This window comes from Diachasma alloeum, unplaced genomic scaffold (genome assembly GCF_001412515.2).
Source record: "Diachasma alloeum isolate Michigan unplaced genomic scaffold, Dall2.0 Dall_scaffold_00580, whole genome shotgun sequence".
Lineage (NCBI taxonomy): Eukaryota > Metazoa > Arthropoda > Insecta > Hymenoptera > Braconidae > Diachasma > Diachasma alloeum.
Window position 1 is genome coordinate 81,282 of NW_021680712.1, and position 20,236 is coordinate 101,517.

Sequence of the window (20,236 nt, forward strand, 5' to 3'; positions counted from 1 at the left end):
TTAAATTCAGTGCGGCATTAATTTTAACCAAATTTAAAAATAATCTACGACAAACCAGAACAGCACATGTAAGTCGAATATTGTAATTCCCCTTTTCTACCTGTTTTGTTGAAATATAGACTCTATTGAGTCCCTTTAAAATTATTCAAAATTCTTTTCATTTTACCCCAAGTGAACCTTTCCAACTTTTAATTCCAAATACTTTTGGGTTTAGAANTTGATAACAAAGTCTAAGCGTGGGTCCAAATTTTGTAACTCCCACGATGAATATTTAATAAAAAAATAGAGTAACGATTTCGTTTCCCACATGGAGGAAACGACATAAACATTGACGAACATGTGACACAAAAATAGTAAAATGCATGATACNAAACCAGAACAGCACATGTAAGTCGAATATTGTAATTCCCCTTTTCTACCTGTTTTGTTGAAATATAGACTCTATTGAGTCCCTTTAAAATTATTCAAAATTCTTTTCATTTTACCCCAAGTGAACCTTTCCAACTTTTAATTCCAAATACTTTTGGGTTTAGAAAATTGTACTACAAGGGGACGTTTGTAAACGGGTGTCATGTTTAAATTCCGTCCTGTAAACTCGAAATGATCTTTGAATTTTATTTCTTTGTGCAATATATTGAATTCTAATTCAATATAGTTGTGTTAAGTGACCCATTCTTGACATAACAGTATAATTCAATATGCCTGAGATATCTCCCTAATTGATTATTTTAAACTAAATATTATTTTGAATTTATCTATACAATTCTAACTTGAAAACTCTTCTTTACCTCAAAAACCATACTCCGTGGCGTCACTACCGGATGGCGCCCCTTTCGCATTCTCATTTGACAATTTTTCCGTTCGACAATTTTTCCTTACGTCATTTCGTTGTCCGAATTTATCTCATGGGGTTATAATTTACTTTGAATTGTTTTTATTTGTACCGAGTCTATCTTGAATTTATTAGAGATTGTTTTTTTCTCCGTGAACATTTCTTTGATTATTTGAGGTACGCCAGTCATATTGCTAGTCTAAGCTCTTTCAGTAACCAATACGGGTCAAGACAAGACGGACAGAACCACGTAACTTTGGGTGCTTTTTTGAGGGCTGAACATTTCCAATCGATTCATTTCAAACAGCAATCACATTTTATGGCCTTTGCAGTCAACTTATTCTTGCAGATACCACATTTCCATGAACCCTGTTGTTTTTCCCTTTAATTCGGAGTCGACAATATAACCCGCTGCTAACATGCGGTCCACTTCTTTACAGGCTACCTCCAGCATCTTAGGAGACCAACTCCGGGGCTTTTCTCTGATAGGCTCGGAGTCAATCAGCTCCACTCGATGTGTCATTAGAGGAGTAGCAGGTACTACTTCCAGCTGTTCTGGGATCCAGCTGAGGAATTCTTCCCTTACCTCCTCGAAGTTCACATCTTTGTCCGGCAAAGTGTAGATGGCACTCACCCAGGTGCGAAATGGTGCCACTTTAGCCCTCGGCAGCAGCTGCAACTGATATTCTTGAGCGAATTCCTGGGGCTCTAAGTCTCCGATCTGCCAGGTGTTCCGGGCAGCATCCAATGCGATTCCCATGGCCCCTATAAAGCTCATGCCCAGGATGCATGGTACCCCTAAGCCTTCCATAATGTATTCTGGCACAACTCGGCGGATCCCTTCCAACTCACACCCTAGGGCTAATTGTCCTCTGATTGACATCTTGGTGTCGTTTGCGGCTACGCATTCTCTGGAGCACGGCAGGGATTAGTCCATTAGCTGATATCCGAACTCCTGGCAGATGCAGGTGGTCGCGGCTCCGGTGTCAGTGAGGGCGGCGATGAGTGTCCCATTTAGCTCAATAGTGGTATACCAACGTCGTTGCATCCGCCCGTCCGAGGCTAACCGTTGGTACTCCTCGAATTCAATCGTAGGATGCTCTCCGGTCTCAGCCAGGGTTGCCAGATTTTGGCGATTTATAGCCGAAACCTGTACAATTTTAAATGGGGTGACGTCACGATCTGGTAACACTGGTCTCAGCCGCATGTATGTAGGCAGCTGGCGGAAAGATGTGAGGTTTGAGTGGGTTGTCGATGGCCCTTGATTTGGCCACCGGAGTAGGAACAGCGTTGATCGAGCCGGTGGAAGCATCGAGAACAACAGCCGGCTTCACTGTTGGGCCCCAGGGAAGTTTCCCTGGTAGGCTCTTTCCTGTCCTGTGTGATCATGCATGGGCAGTACTTCTTCCGAACGAAGGTATTCCGGTGAAGGATAGAGGGCAGGGACTAGAGGGTGGCTGTCACAGTACGCCTTTCTATGCTTCTCAATTGTCTTTGGGTTCCTGGGGTATAAGCAAACCCTTTCGCCGTGCCCTGGGTATCCACAGTTCCAACAGGGTGTCATATACGTTTGCCTGGGGTATGCATCTAGGTCACCCTCCACCTGTTTCCCAACCTACTCCGCTGTTGGCGGCTTTGGATTATGCCGTTGGCCCTCCGGTTCTACCGCTACCAGGTGTGATACTGGTGCGACATTCGGGAGACCCTTATCGTTTCCTGGGGCAACCAATTGCGCTGGGCACTCTCTGGACTTCACCTCCTCAGTGGCCAGGTAGGCTTTCCGACCTGGAACGGAGCACTCGTATTCCTCCTCTCCCTCGGAGGCGAAATCCTCAATGAGGGCCAAGACCTTCTCTCCGAATTTCCTGGGAGAGCGGTAGTAAGCGGTCCTAGTACTTTCCTTCACAGTCTTCTCGGTAGCCCTGGCAATTTTAGGTGGCTTCTCCGGTGGCTGATAAGCCCTTTCTGGGAAAGCCGTCTCCTCTGGTGGTGGTGGTTCTCGGTATTGTCGACGATGTTCGACCACTTCCTCCACCCTCTGAGCGACTACCAAGAGATCTTGCATCGTTTGCGGTCTTTCTCGGGTTATTTGATCGTATACATCTGGATGTAACTTCTGCACAGCCGTCTGTACTCTATCTCTCATGTCAAACCCGAGGAAGCACATCATCCAATCCAGATCCTGGAGAAAGTTCCGAATGTTCTCCTCTTTCCCTTGAGTCCTATTATGAAGATCGTGTCGTCTTTCTCTCTGGCTCCATTATCTCCATACGCCAATCGGAACATATAGAGAAATTGAGAATAGGTGCGAGTGAGGGACCCATTCTGGTGGAACCACTTTTCAGCCTTGTCCGTAAAAGTAGTCGGAATAACCTGAAGTATCTCATTCTCCGTTAGGCCCATGCACAAGACCAACGTCTGTACTCTGGTAGGATATGCTCCCGCATCTTCCCCCGGTTTTCCGGCGAAGGTGACTTTGGCTTTCGAGAATTGTTCGACCATTTTGGAGACCTTAGTCTGCACATTCCAGGCGGAGAGGTTCGCAAAAGGATTACTCCTCATGGTCATGTCGAACAAGACCTCCGGACGAGCGGCTAATGGCACAGCTACTTCGAAGGGACGGATCCGGGCCTCCCTGGATCTGTTCCGGGCCCCGGTCGATATCCCCCTAAGTTCGATGCTCCTGGATGAGGTGTTTCCACTCCGGTGGAATGTGGCTCATAATAGTCTCTATTAAATCTACCAGACTCGGCATCTCCGGATCCGTGGGTGGCTCCGGTTCGAGAGTCTCCCGTAGTGTTAGCATTGGAAGGTTCATCGTTGTGTGAGGAGGATCCTCTTGGCTCTTCGAAGCGCACTCCGGTACTTGACTGTCGCCCTGTCCTGGTTAAGTGGGCACTAGGCGTTTGATACTGTTCCCTCCCTGTCGGCTAGGGAGGAGGGTCTGGTTCCTCCGCCTCTCGAACGTTACTTGGCTCCGGTTGCGTCGTCGTTCTCTTGCGTATTTCAGCCGGTTGAGTAATTGGCCTGTAGCCGATTACTCAACCTCTCCATTTCAGCTTTGGCTATTTCAATAACCTCTGCAATTGATGGAAACGTCGAGGACTGAGGGTTGGAGGAGCGTACGGGAGAGGGCGTGGCGGTCTGGCTCCTCGGCGTTTGAGGAAATCCTGGTGGTGCCGGAGGGTGGCCTGGTGATCGACTGTCTCCATCACTGGGCCGAGGTGTTGTTTCTCCGGTACGTACCAGGTTAGGGATCTCCTTACTGGGCGGTCCCTGGCTCGCAGCAGCGCGAGCATCAGACATCTGCGCTCCCATAGGCCGTTCATGAACTACGTATACTCCATTTATAACGGAACCTCGCAGTGTAGCTTCGCTTGTCCTGCATAGCTCTTCAGGGGGGTCTTCCTCCGGTAGATCTTCAATTATGACCGGATAGCGAGGACGTGGTCGTGACGTTCCTCCCGCCTCCCTGTTGGGGATTTGCCTAGCCGATTCCTCCGGCATGTCCACCTGAGGTCCATAGTTCAGGATATTGGGTTCCTCATGAACGTCAGCCTGCACTCTCATGGCGGGCTCAATAGGATCCTCACCAGCGAGTTCCTCGATGTCAATTCCGGACTCATTAGAGATTGCAAGCGGTTGCACTCCGGAGATCTCGATAGCTGCTGTGTTCCCGTGTAGCTCTAGGTACGACGAATCCAGACTACTGGTGTAACGAGGGGCAGCTATTGGTGAATTGGGAATGAGCCGAGATACGTATATACCCAGGCCAAAACTTCCAGGGGGTAAATGAAATCCCAGCCTGGCGGGTGCCGTCATCCACGACTCTGCGCCTCCGGCTCGCTGGTGAATTCGAGTCGTCAAGCCTCGTATAACGTGGTTAGTCTCTGTGCACCGCCTCCAGTCGTCTGTGTAGTTCGGCTCTGAAGACAGCTCTGCTGCCGCTGAGTGACCGTGCCCTGCGCACTTTGTACCGGGCCTCCAGTGCTCGCCATTGGGGCGGGTATTGCCTCGAAATCTAGGCTGGTCGTATCATGCTCGGCATCCCAATGCATGGGCAACCCTCTGCGGTGAAGCTCATATCGAATGGCGTGGTCCGCTACCACCTCCCAGTGTCCGTCCACTCGAACCCGCTGATTTGTGCATCCTGTGAATGAGCTCCAACGTCGGTACTCCCCGTATGGCCTCGCTAATCTGATCCTCTGGAACGTGATCATCGATCAGTCTGGTCGTGGCCACGGTTCTATCCATGGCTCTTCGTCGTTTTCACTGGTGATGAAGGGATTGATGGGGATGGGAAGAAGGAAATGACCGAGCGGCCGAATAATGAGTCCTTCGGGATTAAATTTACGAAAAACCCACCCCTCAACTATTTTCAAAACACACCAATAATCAGGCGATGATAATTCTGTGGGTCGCAATAAATACCAATAATTGAAGAAAAAAAAAGAAAGAAAGAAAAGAAAGAAATATTGCTCGGTCCTTTGGTCGCTTTGTTTTGGGCGGTCACCGGTTTCTCGCCAAAGCTTCCCGGTATTGAGGGGAAAAAAAGGTATCGATACCCAGGAGAAACAACAAGTTCGGTATGGACGTGTTATCAACTGTCTACGTCTTGTACTCCTCCGGTAATGTAGGTGTATTAGCGTGCATTGCCGCAGCTCGCCAACTATTAAGAATTGCCGGTGCTGCGCCCGCGATCGCGGATGTTAATCCTCCACACGACGCCGCTGTTCCCCCGGATCTCCTCGGACAGTGGTAGGCTCGAAGTGAGAGGAAGCGTAGCCCAACTTATTATCTTCCTACGAGTGCGAGCTTCTCCAATACTATATTCCAAATTCCTCAAAAATCGAAAGAAATTTTCAATGAATGTCTTAATCCGATATCTGTGTATGAGACAGCTTAAAAGCATTGAGTTTAGGTTAATGGTTGTCACAATGACTGAAAATTCCAAGCTCTCCGAAAGATTCTAACTCAAAATCTAAGTTGATCCATAAAAATATCAAACTCCAACTCAAGGGTCTCTGATGACTCGTTTGGCTGAAGCGAATAGGTTAGGTTGCGTGTTGTGACATTGTCATGTATTTTCAATTAAATGCCCGACAATGTGGAAAGGTGCGGGCAGTGACTACAAGTGACCCTCGACGTAATAGCTCGGAACTCGTGAATTATCAAATGTATTTAATTCGATTATGGCCAAACACTCAATTCCTCTCTCAGCTTCTCTGTCAGTTTACCAATTTGTTGTCGCTAGGGCTCGTGTACACCACTATCCTACTTCTCAGGACCAGAAGTGGGATTCAGGGATCAGTAACCGCGAGAAGAATAAGCCGTAAACTCGATTAACCCAGAGCGACAGAAGTATATTTTCCGAAATAAAGCAGATAATAAAATAAAATGAACAAACGTAATAATCCAGATGAAGATTCAATATCCGTCAACTAAACAAAATAAAGTAAAAACAAAATAAAAATAGATGGACCCAATGTCCTTCAATGGATGGCTCCGGTTATTAATTCTCGGCCCAGAGAATTTAAAGAATAAATCAAAAATTACTTGTCGGACCTCTAAGTCGCTCTGATCTCAGTTCCTTCAACTTAATACTTACAATGTACTAATTAACAATTGATATCAAATATCACAGTCTCCGGTCCTACGCATAGAGCTCGTCTAATACTTTAGGGGTTTACCCGCTAATACTGACAGACTCGGTCAGAGAATCAGATTCTTCGAATGAAAACCGCTTACTCCAAGAGGAGAAGACAAAGCGCAATTTATCGTGACTCTAACAATGCTAGGGTCCGGCTCGAACCGGGAAACTAAAGACTCTATACAATTGAATTTATTCATGGAGAAAACTCCTCAATTAAATCTCCGTCTAATTCCCCAGGCCGATAACCTCGTGAGTACTGGTCTCGCCTAAATACCTAGATCGACTCTATATCTAAAACGACTGGCGCCGATAAATCGATCTCTCCTCACAGAAGGTATTCGAAAAGATATTCGCCTATGAGGAACCACGAAAGGCACTTTAACCCCCAAAATTCACGACAAAAATCCTGATCTCCCTAATGGCGTCGGTCGTGTCCACGTGATAGCACCTGAGACACCAAAAACTCCTCACCCCTCCACCGAGACCCCAACGACAATTTCTCCCTTGAAGAGGAGGACAGACGGCCCTACGACCTCTTCAAAATCTCTCGTGAATTAACCACGGCGCAGCACCAACAATTGAGATTAAAATAGAGTCTATAACACTCACTCAGCCCCAGCTCGTTACGCACGTGGTGTTCCTCCGGTGATCCACACGTGGAGTTTCTCCGGTGACCTCACGCCTGCCGCTTCTCGTCGTCAAAACTCGCCAAAATCTCTCCAAATCGCTCCGAAAACTCTCCGGAAGGCAGTACTCAGCACGCCCATGGTGGATGGCCCACCAAAAGTACTTATAAAGACCTTTACTCTACACGAAAGAACAATTATAAGACGAACTATTCAGAATCGATGTGATCAATATAAGATGGCTACGCAGAGTGAATTATTAGAAGGCGGATGTCTCGTTCGTAGGCCTATGGTGACGTACTTCCGTGTAGTCTGCTTCTCTTGAGTCCGGAGTTGCTCGGCGGGAACCAATTCTGAGGCTCAGCTTCATATCTCGCTGCTTTGTGATGCCCCCTCTAGTCGGTGATGTGAATTTACGTAGCCTTGGCATTGACTCCGGTACCTGGGGCGAGCCAATCAGGGCTGAAGGCTCCAGTTTCCCAATATGGCGCCGCTGTGTAGTTGGGAGCACGGTGACAGCAGACCAATCCGGAGTAGGCTTTGCTGTTTTGCCATTGCCTATCTTTCCGTTCCGCAGCGGCCCCGTTGGCTTCTGCCTCCTGGTGGGGAACATATGATTTTGCCAAAACAGTCACCCTTGTTTTGACAGGTGCGAATCTCCCGTGGACGGGCGAGTGCCCCTCTGCTGGTATCAGTGCGCCGTTAATTAGTGGACGCAGTCGTCGGTGGTACTGCAATCCTCTGAGGAAGGCTCTCCGGTGTTCCTGATGCCCCTTCGCGGCGAGGACAACGAGCTAGAACCTCGTGAGTGCCCCCTAATCCCTATTATACCGCGAGACCAGTGGTGGTCGTTCGGTGGTTTTCCCCTCAGGCCGATTTTATTCCACACGTCCAATCGAGGACGCAAACAATACCCTCATTGTCACAACATTATAGTCAATATGCTAGCCTGTGTTTATGGCTAATAAGTCAATGAAATTGAATCGATTTTTTCTCTCAAACGTAGGTATTGTTGAGCCATATCCATCGACATTGAAGAAAATGTGATCCATGTACTAATTTTTTTAATTTTTGATTTTTTTAATTGTTCGTCCCACGATAACTAAACAAAAAATTAGCCGAATTAATTCAACTATGGCTTAAAAAATCTGGTTGGATGGCTTTTTGGCCGAGTTCGAACATGAAGACGATAATAATAATCGTTATTTTGATTTATATGGGGTATTCCATGCTAACTCGTGAGTTTTGGAACCTTAGGGTCTCCAATTGGCTTGGGAATTTTCTTGGTCATGTATTTTGATTATCTAAATATTATATCCAAAGCTTTTCTTGACTCCTGTATAGCCGTTCCCCTTTTTTGCATTTTTGAATTTTTTTTTTTACTTTTCAGTGGCGATTTTTGAGTTTCGGGTGAAAACATTTTAAAAAATCATAAAAATAATTTCCTCCTATTTTCCGATGAAGATTCATGAGAATTTGTAATTTTTTGGAAATACACGTTCTTCAAAGATTTCAGGTTACAAAAAGTTGATTTTCTCGAAAGCCCCATTTTTTAAATGAATGAAATTAAAAAAAAATATTCTTAGAAGAAATCTTCAAAATTTTCAAAAAAAAAATCAGATTTAAGGAAGAAAGTTGGGAATAGGCTGAAATCAACGTTTGAAGTTCTATTTTTCAATTTTCACCATGAAGCTGAAGTGGAGGAACGAAATGACCATCATTTTTGAAAAATTCAGAGAATTTCCGATTAAAAACTATGTTTTTAATTTTGTTTTCTCAATATTTTTCAACACTTTAAATAAGAGCCAAGAATTTCCAGTTATCCGATAAATCTTCTTTTCTATATGTGAGTATCGAGAACAACAAAAAAAAATCATCGAAAATCTTGAGGCCCCATCTCGCACGATATTTGGCAGAATAGCCTATTTTTTTTAAATCGGGAAAAAATTGAGCATTACACGAGAGAACACGTACAGATTGGTTATAATCACCTGAAATATCATGTCCAAAAAACTGAATGATACAACCGTGAAGAGGACAATTGGTTGTATGGAAGAAACGGTTAATCACAATAATGATAATGATAGCATTCAACTAAATTGAAAATCTGACTTAATTAGTTAAAAAAGAAATCTCATTCAATTTCATAAAATGAAATAAATAATAAATTATATACAATAAAACAAAATAATTTGAAAAATGACCATTCGGAAGTATATAGTTCATTTATTGGCAAAAATAAATATACCACATCAAGACAGAAGCAATTCCCCACTTGTTCCCCACTTGTAGCTCCAAAGAGAGCAAGAATACCAATGAGAATGTAGAAAAAAAATCCATTGGAAAAAAAATGCAAATTTTCAAAAATCATAACTTACGTAATAATCAATATTTTTTAAAGGTTTTATTTTATTTTTTCAAAACGTTGCTTTGATGCTCAATTTTTCAGGAATAAATTTTTAAAGAAAACACTGACATCGAATTTTATGGCCTTCGGATTTGGCCTGAAACTACTTATATACACAGAAAAAAAGGAAACGGTGAAAGACCTGAGATCGCAGGATTTCTGCCTGAGATTCACACGAGTGGCGCGCTTCGGGGGAAAAACCCCGGCATTCCATCGATTCTGCATGTACATAAAAACGAAATAGTCGTATGGATTGAATCATGTGGTGATTCGTGAATGATTGAAATTCATTAGGAGAAATACATATAACGCTTAGAATACTTTCCATTCATTCTCTGAGAATAGACTAATAAATAATACATTCTGCCCATTTTTTTTATATCTTTATTCATCAGAAAAAAAACAACTGAAGTATGTCGAAATATATAAAATATATAAAAATATAAAAGTAATATCTCAAAGTGGAATTACAGGTGGCAAACTACCAGCTCTTACAAGGCAATTCGACTGATTCTTCAACGTAACTAGGTGCTCCTATACATATCAAGTTCTCTCAAGTAAAATAAATATTTCTCTCAAGTAAATGAATATGTGGCAACAATATTTTTTTTCTCAGTGCATGCCAGACCCTCTTCTGCTCAATTTGTTGAGAGATAAAATAAATCAGAGGACTTGAATTATTCTTGAAAGGAGTGGTGTAAATGCTTCTTCTGGCGTTGAAAATGTGTATAGAAGCGATATAAAAAAATTATGATGATTGTGGAGAAAAATACTCGTTGAAATTCAACAAGTACTCACTGAAATTCAACGAATGCTTGTTGAAAATCATCAACCAGTTGTTGAAAAATAAATTAACAACCAATTGTTAAATTTCAACTACCACTTGCTGAAATTCAACAATGTTCGTTGAAAATAATCAATTACTTATCGAAAAATGAATAAAGTGTTAATTCTTTTTTCCAGTTAGAGGTGAACGGTTTGCTAATTCATTTTTTCATCTTCGTTGAAGGTCATCAACGAGTTGCGGGAATTAAGTGTAAATTACTTACTTTGCTACTTACTTACTTTATAAATTACTTTACAAATTTCAGTTGTTACTGTACCGATATTCCGAAAGCGAGTACAGCCAGTATTACGATCGTTAGATCGCAGGTGAATCACCCTGCGAATCTCGGAAAATATTTGTACCGTATAGAAATAGTTATATCGCGGCTCGCGCCGCGATATATATGTGTAGATATGAAATGGGAAACTACATCTTTCTCTATCGCAGCATCTATTCGTTTGGTCTTTCTGTAAATTACTTTTTACGTAAAGGATAACGCCTTATGTAATACTGTAGTTATCCCAAAACTCTCATGATTTTTACCGCAAATTTGACTTACTGTTACTTGTTCAAATAACTGACGGTGGAGAACGAGGGTTTTCTGCGCGTTTCGCAGGGAAAATGACGGGATGTGCTTGCTGAGGCGCTTCGTTCGTGTGAATCTCAGGTGTTTCACCGTTTTCTTTTTTTCCATGCAGCAAGCCGAAATCTGGCAAGACATGACAGACACACTGAAAGGAGGTAAAACGTAATTTATTTTTTCTCATTCATACCAAGGAGCTTATATCAGAAAAAATTTCAGTTACGGGGGTTCGTAAACTTGCTAACAATGAAACTTTATTGTATCCAGGCAACTTGGAACCAGGTAAACTACGAGTTGTATGATTGTTATCATTAAATAGACTCTCAGGATTATTTCCAACTTTTCCATAGAATCACCTCCTCCAACTTTTTCAACAATATCTCCAGTTAGTATCTCCAGCAGCAATAGTCCCGAATTGGAAGCGTCTGTTGATAGTAAAAAAGAGCTATTCGTCGTATTACGTCAAGCTGTGGCAAATCATGGTAAAAGTAAAGTAGTCACCCCATTTGCGTGTGTACAATCAGGTAATTCCAATGAACTTGATGCTGTTACACGTGAGATGATCAAATAGAAGACCTATTGCCTATATTATTTCTTCCTAGTTCCAGAAGTTGAGGAATATGGAGCGACCCCATTCCGTCATAAATGGAAAAGCAGGGGAATCAAGAGACAGATGGGCAGACAGAGTACATTTCTCAATCAGAAAGGGGAAAAACGAAAGAGGAAATCAGCTCTGAAACAAAAAGAGACCCGTCCGACGTGCCTTCAGTCTGGAGATTATGCAGATCAATTCGGAAGCATCACTCGCGGTCGATCTGTCACCAATTGGTGTGAATTATTTGAGAAACTCAGACCTTTGGGACGGATCCATGACTTTTCAAAGTCAGTCGAATTTTCAAAGTAAATCAATTGGTAAGAATAGTCAATAGCATCTCATGATGTTTTCGTAATTGAATAATGAATCATTATTCGGAATGACCAATATTACGCAGGATATCAAGAGTAAAAAAATCGTTCTTTTTCAGCTCCAGGTATGGAGGAATTTCCAGAAGTTTCCTTCCCTTATGACAATAAGAGAGCAAGAGAAATCTATGAGTTTGAGCAACATCAGGAAGAAATAACGGACAGGAACAGTAAAAGGAGAAAAGTCGATGAAGCGAAGGCGTCAAGTATGAAACGATTTGAAGATGGAGGCTCTCAATCTGGAAATCACTGTAGACGACGGAAACAAATATTAGTTCCACGGTAAGAATTCTAATGCCAAAAACTATTGTAAATTCCTATTTTTATATCAACGAAAATGAATAATAGATCATATATTTTTCATGAAAAATCTTGTTATAAGTTCAATAATATGTTCCTGTTCTCCTAAATCATCCAAAATGTCCATGAAAGGAAAAAAATGGATATGAAATAACTCGAAACTGTGCCGGGCAGTAAATTTAATCGTAAACATGAAAGGAAAAGAAAGGGAATGCATTCGAGATCACGAGAAGAAAGAAGGTCGGAAAAAACTTCTAATACATTCTTTGCTTGACCATACGTTGTAAATTTTCAAACAGAAATTAACTTTTGTTGTTCGAAAATGTAACTCAGTTCATATGTAATAGCTAAATGCCCTCAATTTTTGAGCTACAGAGATTTTTTTCAGTAATTTTCAAAAATGATATAGAATAACAATAACGAATTATTTTTCTTTATTCGACCTATAGCCAATTTCGTTTTTGTTCAAATAAAAAACTGTACTATTTATTCAAAATCGTCAGTAAATATATTACTCAAAAAAGAATAAAAGACTGATAAAGTCAGTTGGGTAAATAAAGAAATTCAAAATTGGCTACTTAGGGCCGGTTGCACCAAGCTCGGCTAAATAAATCTCCAGGCAAAGGCCAGTTAACCCATAAGGATTACATTGGAATAATTTTATCCAATGATTTAAATAGCTAACTGGGCTTGGTGCAATCACCTCTTGGAAATCTAAGTGGGAAAAAATAATTCGTAATTGTTATTTTACGTATAAGTAGGAAAATTCAGAAGGAAAAACTCCTGTAGCTGAAAAATTGAGGACACGGGACGGTTTGCAACCATTCAACCGGCTGTGGGGGAACTAATAATAAACAATCATTATATTGCATTGATTCTTCGATTTTATACATGTTCAATCAGTCTTTGAAGTATGAGAAATCTCACTCTCATTGTATTGCGACTTATTCGAATTGCGACTATTTCCAATTTTTCTTCCCAAAATTGGAAAAAAATCTTACAGAATTCCTACTCACGATTTCTCCTAAAAAAGATCTCAACAGGAGAATTTCTGTAGAATAGAATCTAGTTAACAGTTTATGTGGAATGGCAACCATTCTATAGAAAATATCTTTAGAATTTGATTTTGCTATATAACTTTTTCCATTGAAGCATTCTCAATAGAAATTCTTCGATCTTGAGGAAAATCAAACGAAAATTTGAGCCGAGGAATAAGGATTACATTGACACAAATTTTGCCGATAATTTGAATAGCTAACTAGGCTTGATGCAACCGGCCCTTAGTAGAATGATTTGTCTATAAAAATGAAAATATTTTGATTTTATCTATAAAATATGTTTTTTATTGAACATGGGCCGATTCCACCAAGCTCGGTTGAATAAATCTTCAGTCAAACGCGAGTAAACCTATAATGTTCACAACCTGCCCCATGCCCATTGGAAAAAAAAATGCAAAGAAATTTCGGAATCGTCAAATAAAATTGGAGAATAACTAACAACATTTTCTACAGATTCCTGGCGAAAGAGTTGTATATTACGAATTAACAATGTTTGAGGGTTTATATATGTTTTAAAAAAAAAAATATATATATATATATATATATATTTAAAAAAAAACGGTTTTTAATCGTCCTTTATTACAGAAAAAAACAATTGAGAATTTTCATGTTAAACGGAAAATCTAACATTTTTCAAATTTTGGAATGATTCACAATTTCAAATATAATCAACCCAAATAATGCAAAATTTCTCAAATAAAATATAATTATACTTGTTTAAAAGTATTTTCTGTCGTCGAATAAATAATGAATTAATCTATTTAACTAATTGATCAAATCAGCGAATTCGATATCAAATCCTTTATAACGAATTACGAAGCTTCATTGAAAACTTGACATTTTTTCTCTACTAGACGTTTTTTTTTTCATTCTTTTAACGTTAATTCTGACTAAAAGCACTTATTGGAAAAGTAGTTGAGAACCTCATGCCACACGGAGGGTGAAACGGAAGACAAATCCACAATGACATTCAGATATATATCCGCTATCTAACATGTGCAGACAAAACTAGGTTTGTCGGTAAAATAGAGTGTGGTCAAATGACGGGGGCCACCCGAAATTCTGCCCATTCTGTGGTGAACTGAGAAAATACGAAAATCGTGGTCAACTGCAAATGTGGTCAATTGACGGTGGACAACTGCCACAATCCCGCCCACGCACCCTTCCCCCCGCCCCCTCGCCCACATTTGATTTTGAACCGCCACTGCCTATCTACTTCAGAGTATCGAATATTCAGATGAATATTGATGGGGTTTATGGTACTTGCGAAATCAGGCTTAATCTAAAGATTTTACTACGGCAATGTAGATTATTCCCTAACTGTAAAATTCTGGATCATGACTCATTCAATGTGTGCTTACACGAAATACTCTTCAAATGGTTTTATAATAAATAAAACTGTGGGTCCAGTGGGACCAACAGGGGTACCGGGGGGCACCTCTACATTTGACACTTGTCTTCTACCCTGAACGCTGCCCCATCCATCTCGTCAGGATCAAAATGCAACTGAGGCTGTCAACTGTTTTCTCCGGTCGCTTTATTTTAAAAAAAAGTTATTCTATCAAAACCCTGTTTCAATATGTTCGAGATGTCTGCGTGGTGAGTCGGATACCTTCTATCACGTCTTACTTAACTGCTCCTTGTTCAGCAGCATTCGGGAGCACCACATCCAGCCTTGGTTCAACAAAAATCTCTCGCTGCATCAAAATTTAAACGCTTTACTAAATTCCAAGGACATTCGATGTATGAAAGACATTTTTCTTTTTATTGTTTTTGCCTCGGAATCTTGTTCTATTTCTGATTGAAAGATTGATTGATGGTTTAGCTAAGGCTTTGCTTTATTAATATGTTATTATTCTTATTATTCTCGCAATTTATATTATTAGATTTTGCTTTTATTTCGCTTTTTGCATCAAGTGTATTTATCGTACGTTTGACTCGCTTTTCACACTTTTCATGCCTTCAATTATTATTATTGTCAAAAATGTATTTGCATCCCAACTTGACTATGCTTCAAATTTCATTAACACTTTTCTTTTTGTACTCACGCAGAACCCCTGCATTTATGAATCTCTGAATTTAAAAAAATGCAAAATAAACAAATTACTACTACTACTACTACTAAATAAAACTGAGGATTAATGACTCCTGAATATTCAAAATGATGATTCAGCGAACCATGAAAAGGACTGAGTCTGAGTTTATGGAACTACGTAAATCGACTGAACAACTATTGCTGGAATCAGCATTACGGGAAACACTGAATAGTAAGACCCAACACATTCAACTCAACTAATACAGCTTCCGATGACCGTATGCATGGTCAGTATGTAATATAGAAAAGACGCAGTAGTTTTGTGGATTTTCTAGAAAGCTCAGCAAAATTTACAGTATCTCTAAATATTTCGCGGCAATCCGCAGGTTTCTTGAGATAACTGGAAAAAATTCTTGGCTGTTCTAAAAAAATTAGATGGAATTAGACGGATGGACCCAGGAAATTTTCCCAAATTTCGTCTAATTTTTTAGAACAGCCAAGAATTTTCTCCAGATCATATGTTTTAATTGATCAGCTGATCAATTAAAACATATGATCGGCTGACCCCCCCTCCTCTTCCTTCCTCTACCCCCACAATCACAGGGGAAGGCATAAAAGGACTATCCTCAGACATTGGAGCTCAGAATCGGAGCTCACAGCCCTGAAAATGCATACTGCAATGTTTGCGAAACGTCGGCGCAATGCTGAAACCAAACGCGGCATCCATCCGGAAGCCAATAATGTCATTAATCATGACCGCGAAAGCCTTAAAACTAAGATTTCCTCAATCCGTTTCTTAAATAGGAAAAAATTCTTTCACTAATTCTATTTACTTACCCACAAGAACAATTGGAACATTAGGACAGTGGAATTTAATTTCTGGATACCATTTACTAGCAACGTTTTCAAAGGAACTTCTCGCACTTATTGAGAAGCACAATAGGAAGCAATCCGTCTGAAGCAACGATGGAAACATTAGCACAGTAATAAATGAACGTAGAAATGGTATGAATGAATCCAGTTGACATTAACTCACATTTGGATATGAAAGTGGTCGGAGTCTCTCGTAATCCTCCTGCCCAGCTGTGTCCCACAGTATCATATTGAACTCCTGTCCATCCACAGTAATATTATCTGAGTAATTATCGAACCTGGTGCAACGAGGCAAAAGTAAAGATACTGTAATTTCATTCGTGACATTAGCGCGTGCTAATTTTTCGCTACTCCACGTAAGGAATTCTTTATGACAGACAGAGAAAGAGAGTTGAAAAAAGACAAGTATTCTTATTGTTACGTGAATGGTTTAATGGGTAATTTAACTTACACAGTGGGTACGTACTCCATGGGAAATTTTTTGTCAACATATGTGATGAGGAGGCAGGTCTTACCTACCATACCATCGCCCACTGCTGTAATTTTTATCGGTCTCAACCGAGATGCCATTTTCTTTCCTGCAATAAAAAGGATAGATCAGAAAAATGGCATTAATTTAATAAAAAAAAATCTGTAGATAGATTTTCGTAGGGGAAATAAGAGGCAGTTTTTCCTGCATGTGGACTATCATCGATATAATAGATACGTACATGTAACTGTTTGATTTATAATGCGTAATGTACAATGCCCCTCAACAGTACGTTATCTGCTTGGGTGGCGAGATAACATCTCTATATTAACACCAATTTTTTTAATGCTATAATCATGGCATGTTTTTCAATTTCATTGTTTTTTTTTCATATTTGATGTTCTTCCATGGAATCATACCATTAGTTAATGTGACATTATTGAAATTAATATGGTGTCACAGAGCCAGCGGAAAGTGTATGGTGCGTATGGTTTCCACCACACATGAGAATTTTGGTCTATTGTATACCACACACAGAAAGTTTTACCGTGTCTACTATACCCTGCACCAGGAACAGTTTTTAAAAAATCCACATCCAATCAACGAGTATTTAATTCATTGTCGAATTAAGAAAAAAACTTGTGATAATTTATGGTCAATTTTTTTTATTATTTTTATTTCGGGTCAAGAAAAGTGATGAACTTACAAAGAAACGTCCCCAGGTGTACCTCACCGATTTTCTTCATCTTGACATATGTTATTCTACATGAAAAATGATTGATCATGTATTTTTTTTACGTGCTAATTCGGTTACAGAGGGCAGAAAATGGCGTTTGAAGTTCACTCCAAAAAATTATTTTTCGCGATTTCTCGAAGACTACACAATATTTTCTCAATTTTTTTTCTGCATTCAATTACTTATTCGGTGGGGCTTTTATGGATGTAGGGGTCATTTACCGGATTGGCTTTTTGAATGATTTGTTAAACAAAAATAGGTTTTTTCATACATCTTTTCAGTGTAAAAACTCTCAATTTGGCTGAATCTCATTGAAAATTGGTGCCTTTGATAAGAAATCAAAGAACTAAATCGACGGGTTTCTGGGTTTTCGCCAGACCACCCTTTCAGAGGGTAAACCATCCATTGGAATGGTTTAATATGGTCAACTCAAAGTTTTGCAAACTTGCATGATAATTCTACATAAAATATTCTGGATGTTATCATCTAATCATTACTCAAGATGTTTTAACCATTATCTAACCAAAGTGCCCATATCAAAAATTTTACTAGGTCAATTTTTTCCATTCTTCCTTGAAACTGTCCATCCAAAATGAAGATAACTTTGACTTTTCATTTACACATAGGCACGAACTTTATATCACACGATTGCAAACAAGTAGGAAATGGAATTAATATATTATTGCTTTCAAAGTTTGAATTTCGTCGTTAAGATCATCCTCAAATATTGTAATCATCGTGCGGTGTGTCTTCATCGGTCGATTCGAATTCACTGTTCATGTTTATGCAAGTATTTCAAATATTGAGAATGCATGGAAAAAAGAAGAATCGAGTACCAACGCGTGAGTTTGTTTTTTATTGAATTTTTTTTCCAATTCCCATATTACTAGTATAACGCAAGAAAATTTATTTTAATAACTGACATATTGACCCCAACTGACAGGACTATCGGGCTATAAGTAGTCTTACCATAACAAAATACATACATTGCCGAGTATTCGTGCCTATCGGAACGGGCTAAAGCGAAGCGGATTCTCATCATCACGAATACTATTGTGGCGTAGTGCAGTCAATAGAGAAGAATATATCGGTTGCTTGGTAAGTTCAGTTTATGATACATGTGGAACTCATAAGGCAAAATGGAGCAAATTGGAACGGCGGGGATAACCAAGAAAAAAGGGGCAAAATGACATTATCAAGCATTTATTTGAGCATTTTCATCACGTCATTATGCCATTAGGATTCAAATCTAGCCACGACAACCTGTGACACGATAAAGGGATCGGAAGATCTTTTACGACGGTACATCGACAATCATCAGATAACATCAGCTAGGGGTATTGAGTACAATAAGAGATAGAATTAAAATGAAAACCAGAACAAATTCTACTCGATGCCATGAATGAATTCAATGGTGTAGACATTGTTGAAGAAGAGACACTTGCATTCCAGGAGCCTTATAAGGATGTACCAATGGAAATAGTAGAGGATAATGACAAGATATGGGGTTTTGATGATAATGACGATCAATGTTCAATTGATTCAGAAGGATTGACTCGTGATTATAAAGCAAAAGCCGTGGAATTCTGGAGGAGCGGACAATAAAAAAATCGGTTCAAAATCGACTTCGCAAAGTCAAATCAGTAACTCAATTGAAGCGTTGGGCTCATACACTGAATAAGGGAGGAACTTACAGAGAAAAAATAAGCCGCATTTGCCAGTTCGTTTTAGAAAATTTTAAAAGCTTCGTTGAAGCGGGACACATTATACATGACATACATTTGCAAAGATGGACTTTGCAAGCCCAGAAAGATATTGGGCATGAGGATATTCATTTCGAAGCATCCTCACATTGGGTGAAAAATTTCAAACGAACGTTTAAATTCTCATGGTATAAAAGTGGTTACATCAGCGAAAAATCCGAAGATTTTGACAACCCGGTTGAATTCAGATTTAAAAAAAATTCCAATGTTCACTGTGAAGTAGACGGTTGTTTGGATTTAGCAATTGTCAGATGTTCTTGGTGTAAAAAATCATTATGTGTGAAGCATTTGTTCGATGACTATCATTACTGCATACATTATGAACCTTAATACGTATCAAGTGAGATGAAAACTGAAATAAAATATAGCGTGTAAGAATGTCCAGTGACTAATAAATTTAAAATATTACTCCAGGGAAATTAACGGCCCCTGGCGAATAAGGATCCACGTTGTAGCATGGATGTAGCATGGATGTGCATGGATGTCATTTTAAGGTGAAAAATGGGCCAAAAATGATTAAAATATAATCAAAAAATTATTTAAATGCTGATAGACGAACAATTGGTCCCAATTAATACCCATTGATAGGTTATTTTGTATAATTAGGAGAAATTATTGATGGTGTGCTATGTGGTAAAGAAGTTCAGATGGTAGAATGCCGTGAGATGGCACCAGTGTTAAATTATCGAGTCGGCGGGAAACTGTCAGCAGTCGCAGGCATATGTTTTATTCTATTTCACTTATGAATATTAGATAGGTTTGGGGGGTAGGGGGGTTGATTTGGAATATTAGCACCAACCCATTTTGCCCCATTTGGAAAATTTCGCAATACATTATTGTGGGTGGCGGGGAGGAGGGGGGGGGGAGTCAAGCGGGAAATAGCTCACAGACCCATTTCGCCCCATTTGTTATTTATTTTCTGAATGAGCGAGTGGAGGGATGTCAAGTCGGAAAACGATAAACAAACCCGTTTTGCCCCATCATTCAATGAGCGAGAGGGAGCGGCAGGGAGGGGAGTCAATCCGGGAAATTGCTCACGAACCCATTCTGCCCCTTTTGTTGAATTTTGAAATCGATTATTTTTGGTTTTATTCGGGCGAGGAAGGGGGGGG

General features: G+C 40.1%; 1 protein-coding gene across 5 annotated transcripts in view; it reads right to left on the reverse strand.

Moving 5' to 3' along the window:
- The window catches only part of LOC107043459 (ras-like GTP-binding protein RhoL), a 217,184-nt gene that overhangs the window by 12,344 nt on the left and 184,604 nt on the right, over positions 1-20,236 (reverse strand). For all 5 annotated transcript variants that reach the window (XM_015264981.1, XM_015264979.2, XM_015264980.1 and 2 more), the window contains exons 2-4: positions 16,608-16,734; positions 16,320-16,434; positions 16,121-16,238 (exon numbers count right to left, since the gene is read on the reverse strand). In XM_015264981.1, coding sequence (XP_015120467.1) covers positions 16,121-16,238; positions 16,320-16,434; positions 16,608-16,734 — 360 coding nt within the window. The remainder of the gene's footprint in view (positions 1-16,120; positions 16,239-16,319; positions 16,435-16,607; positions 16,735-20,236) is intronic.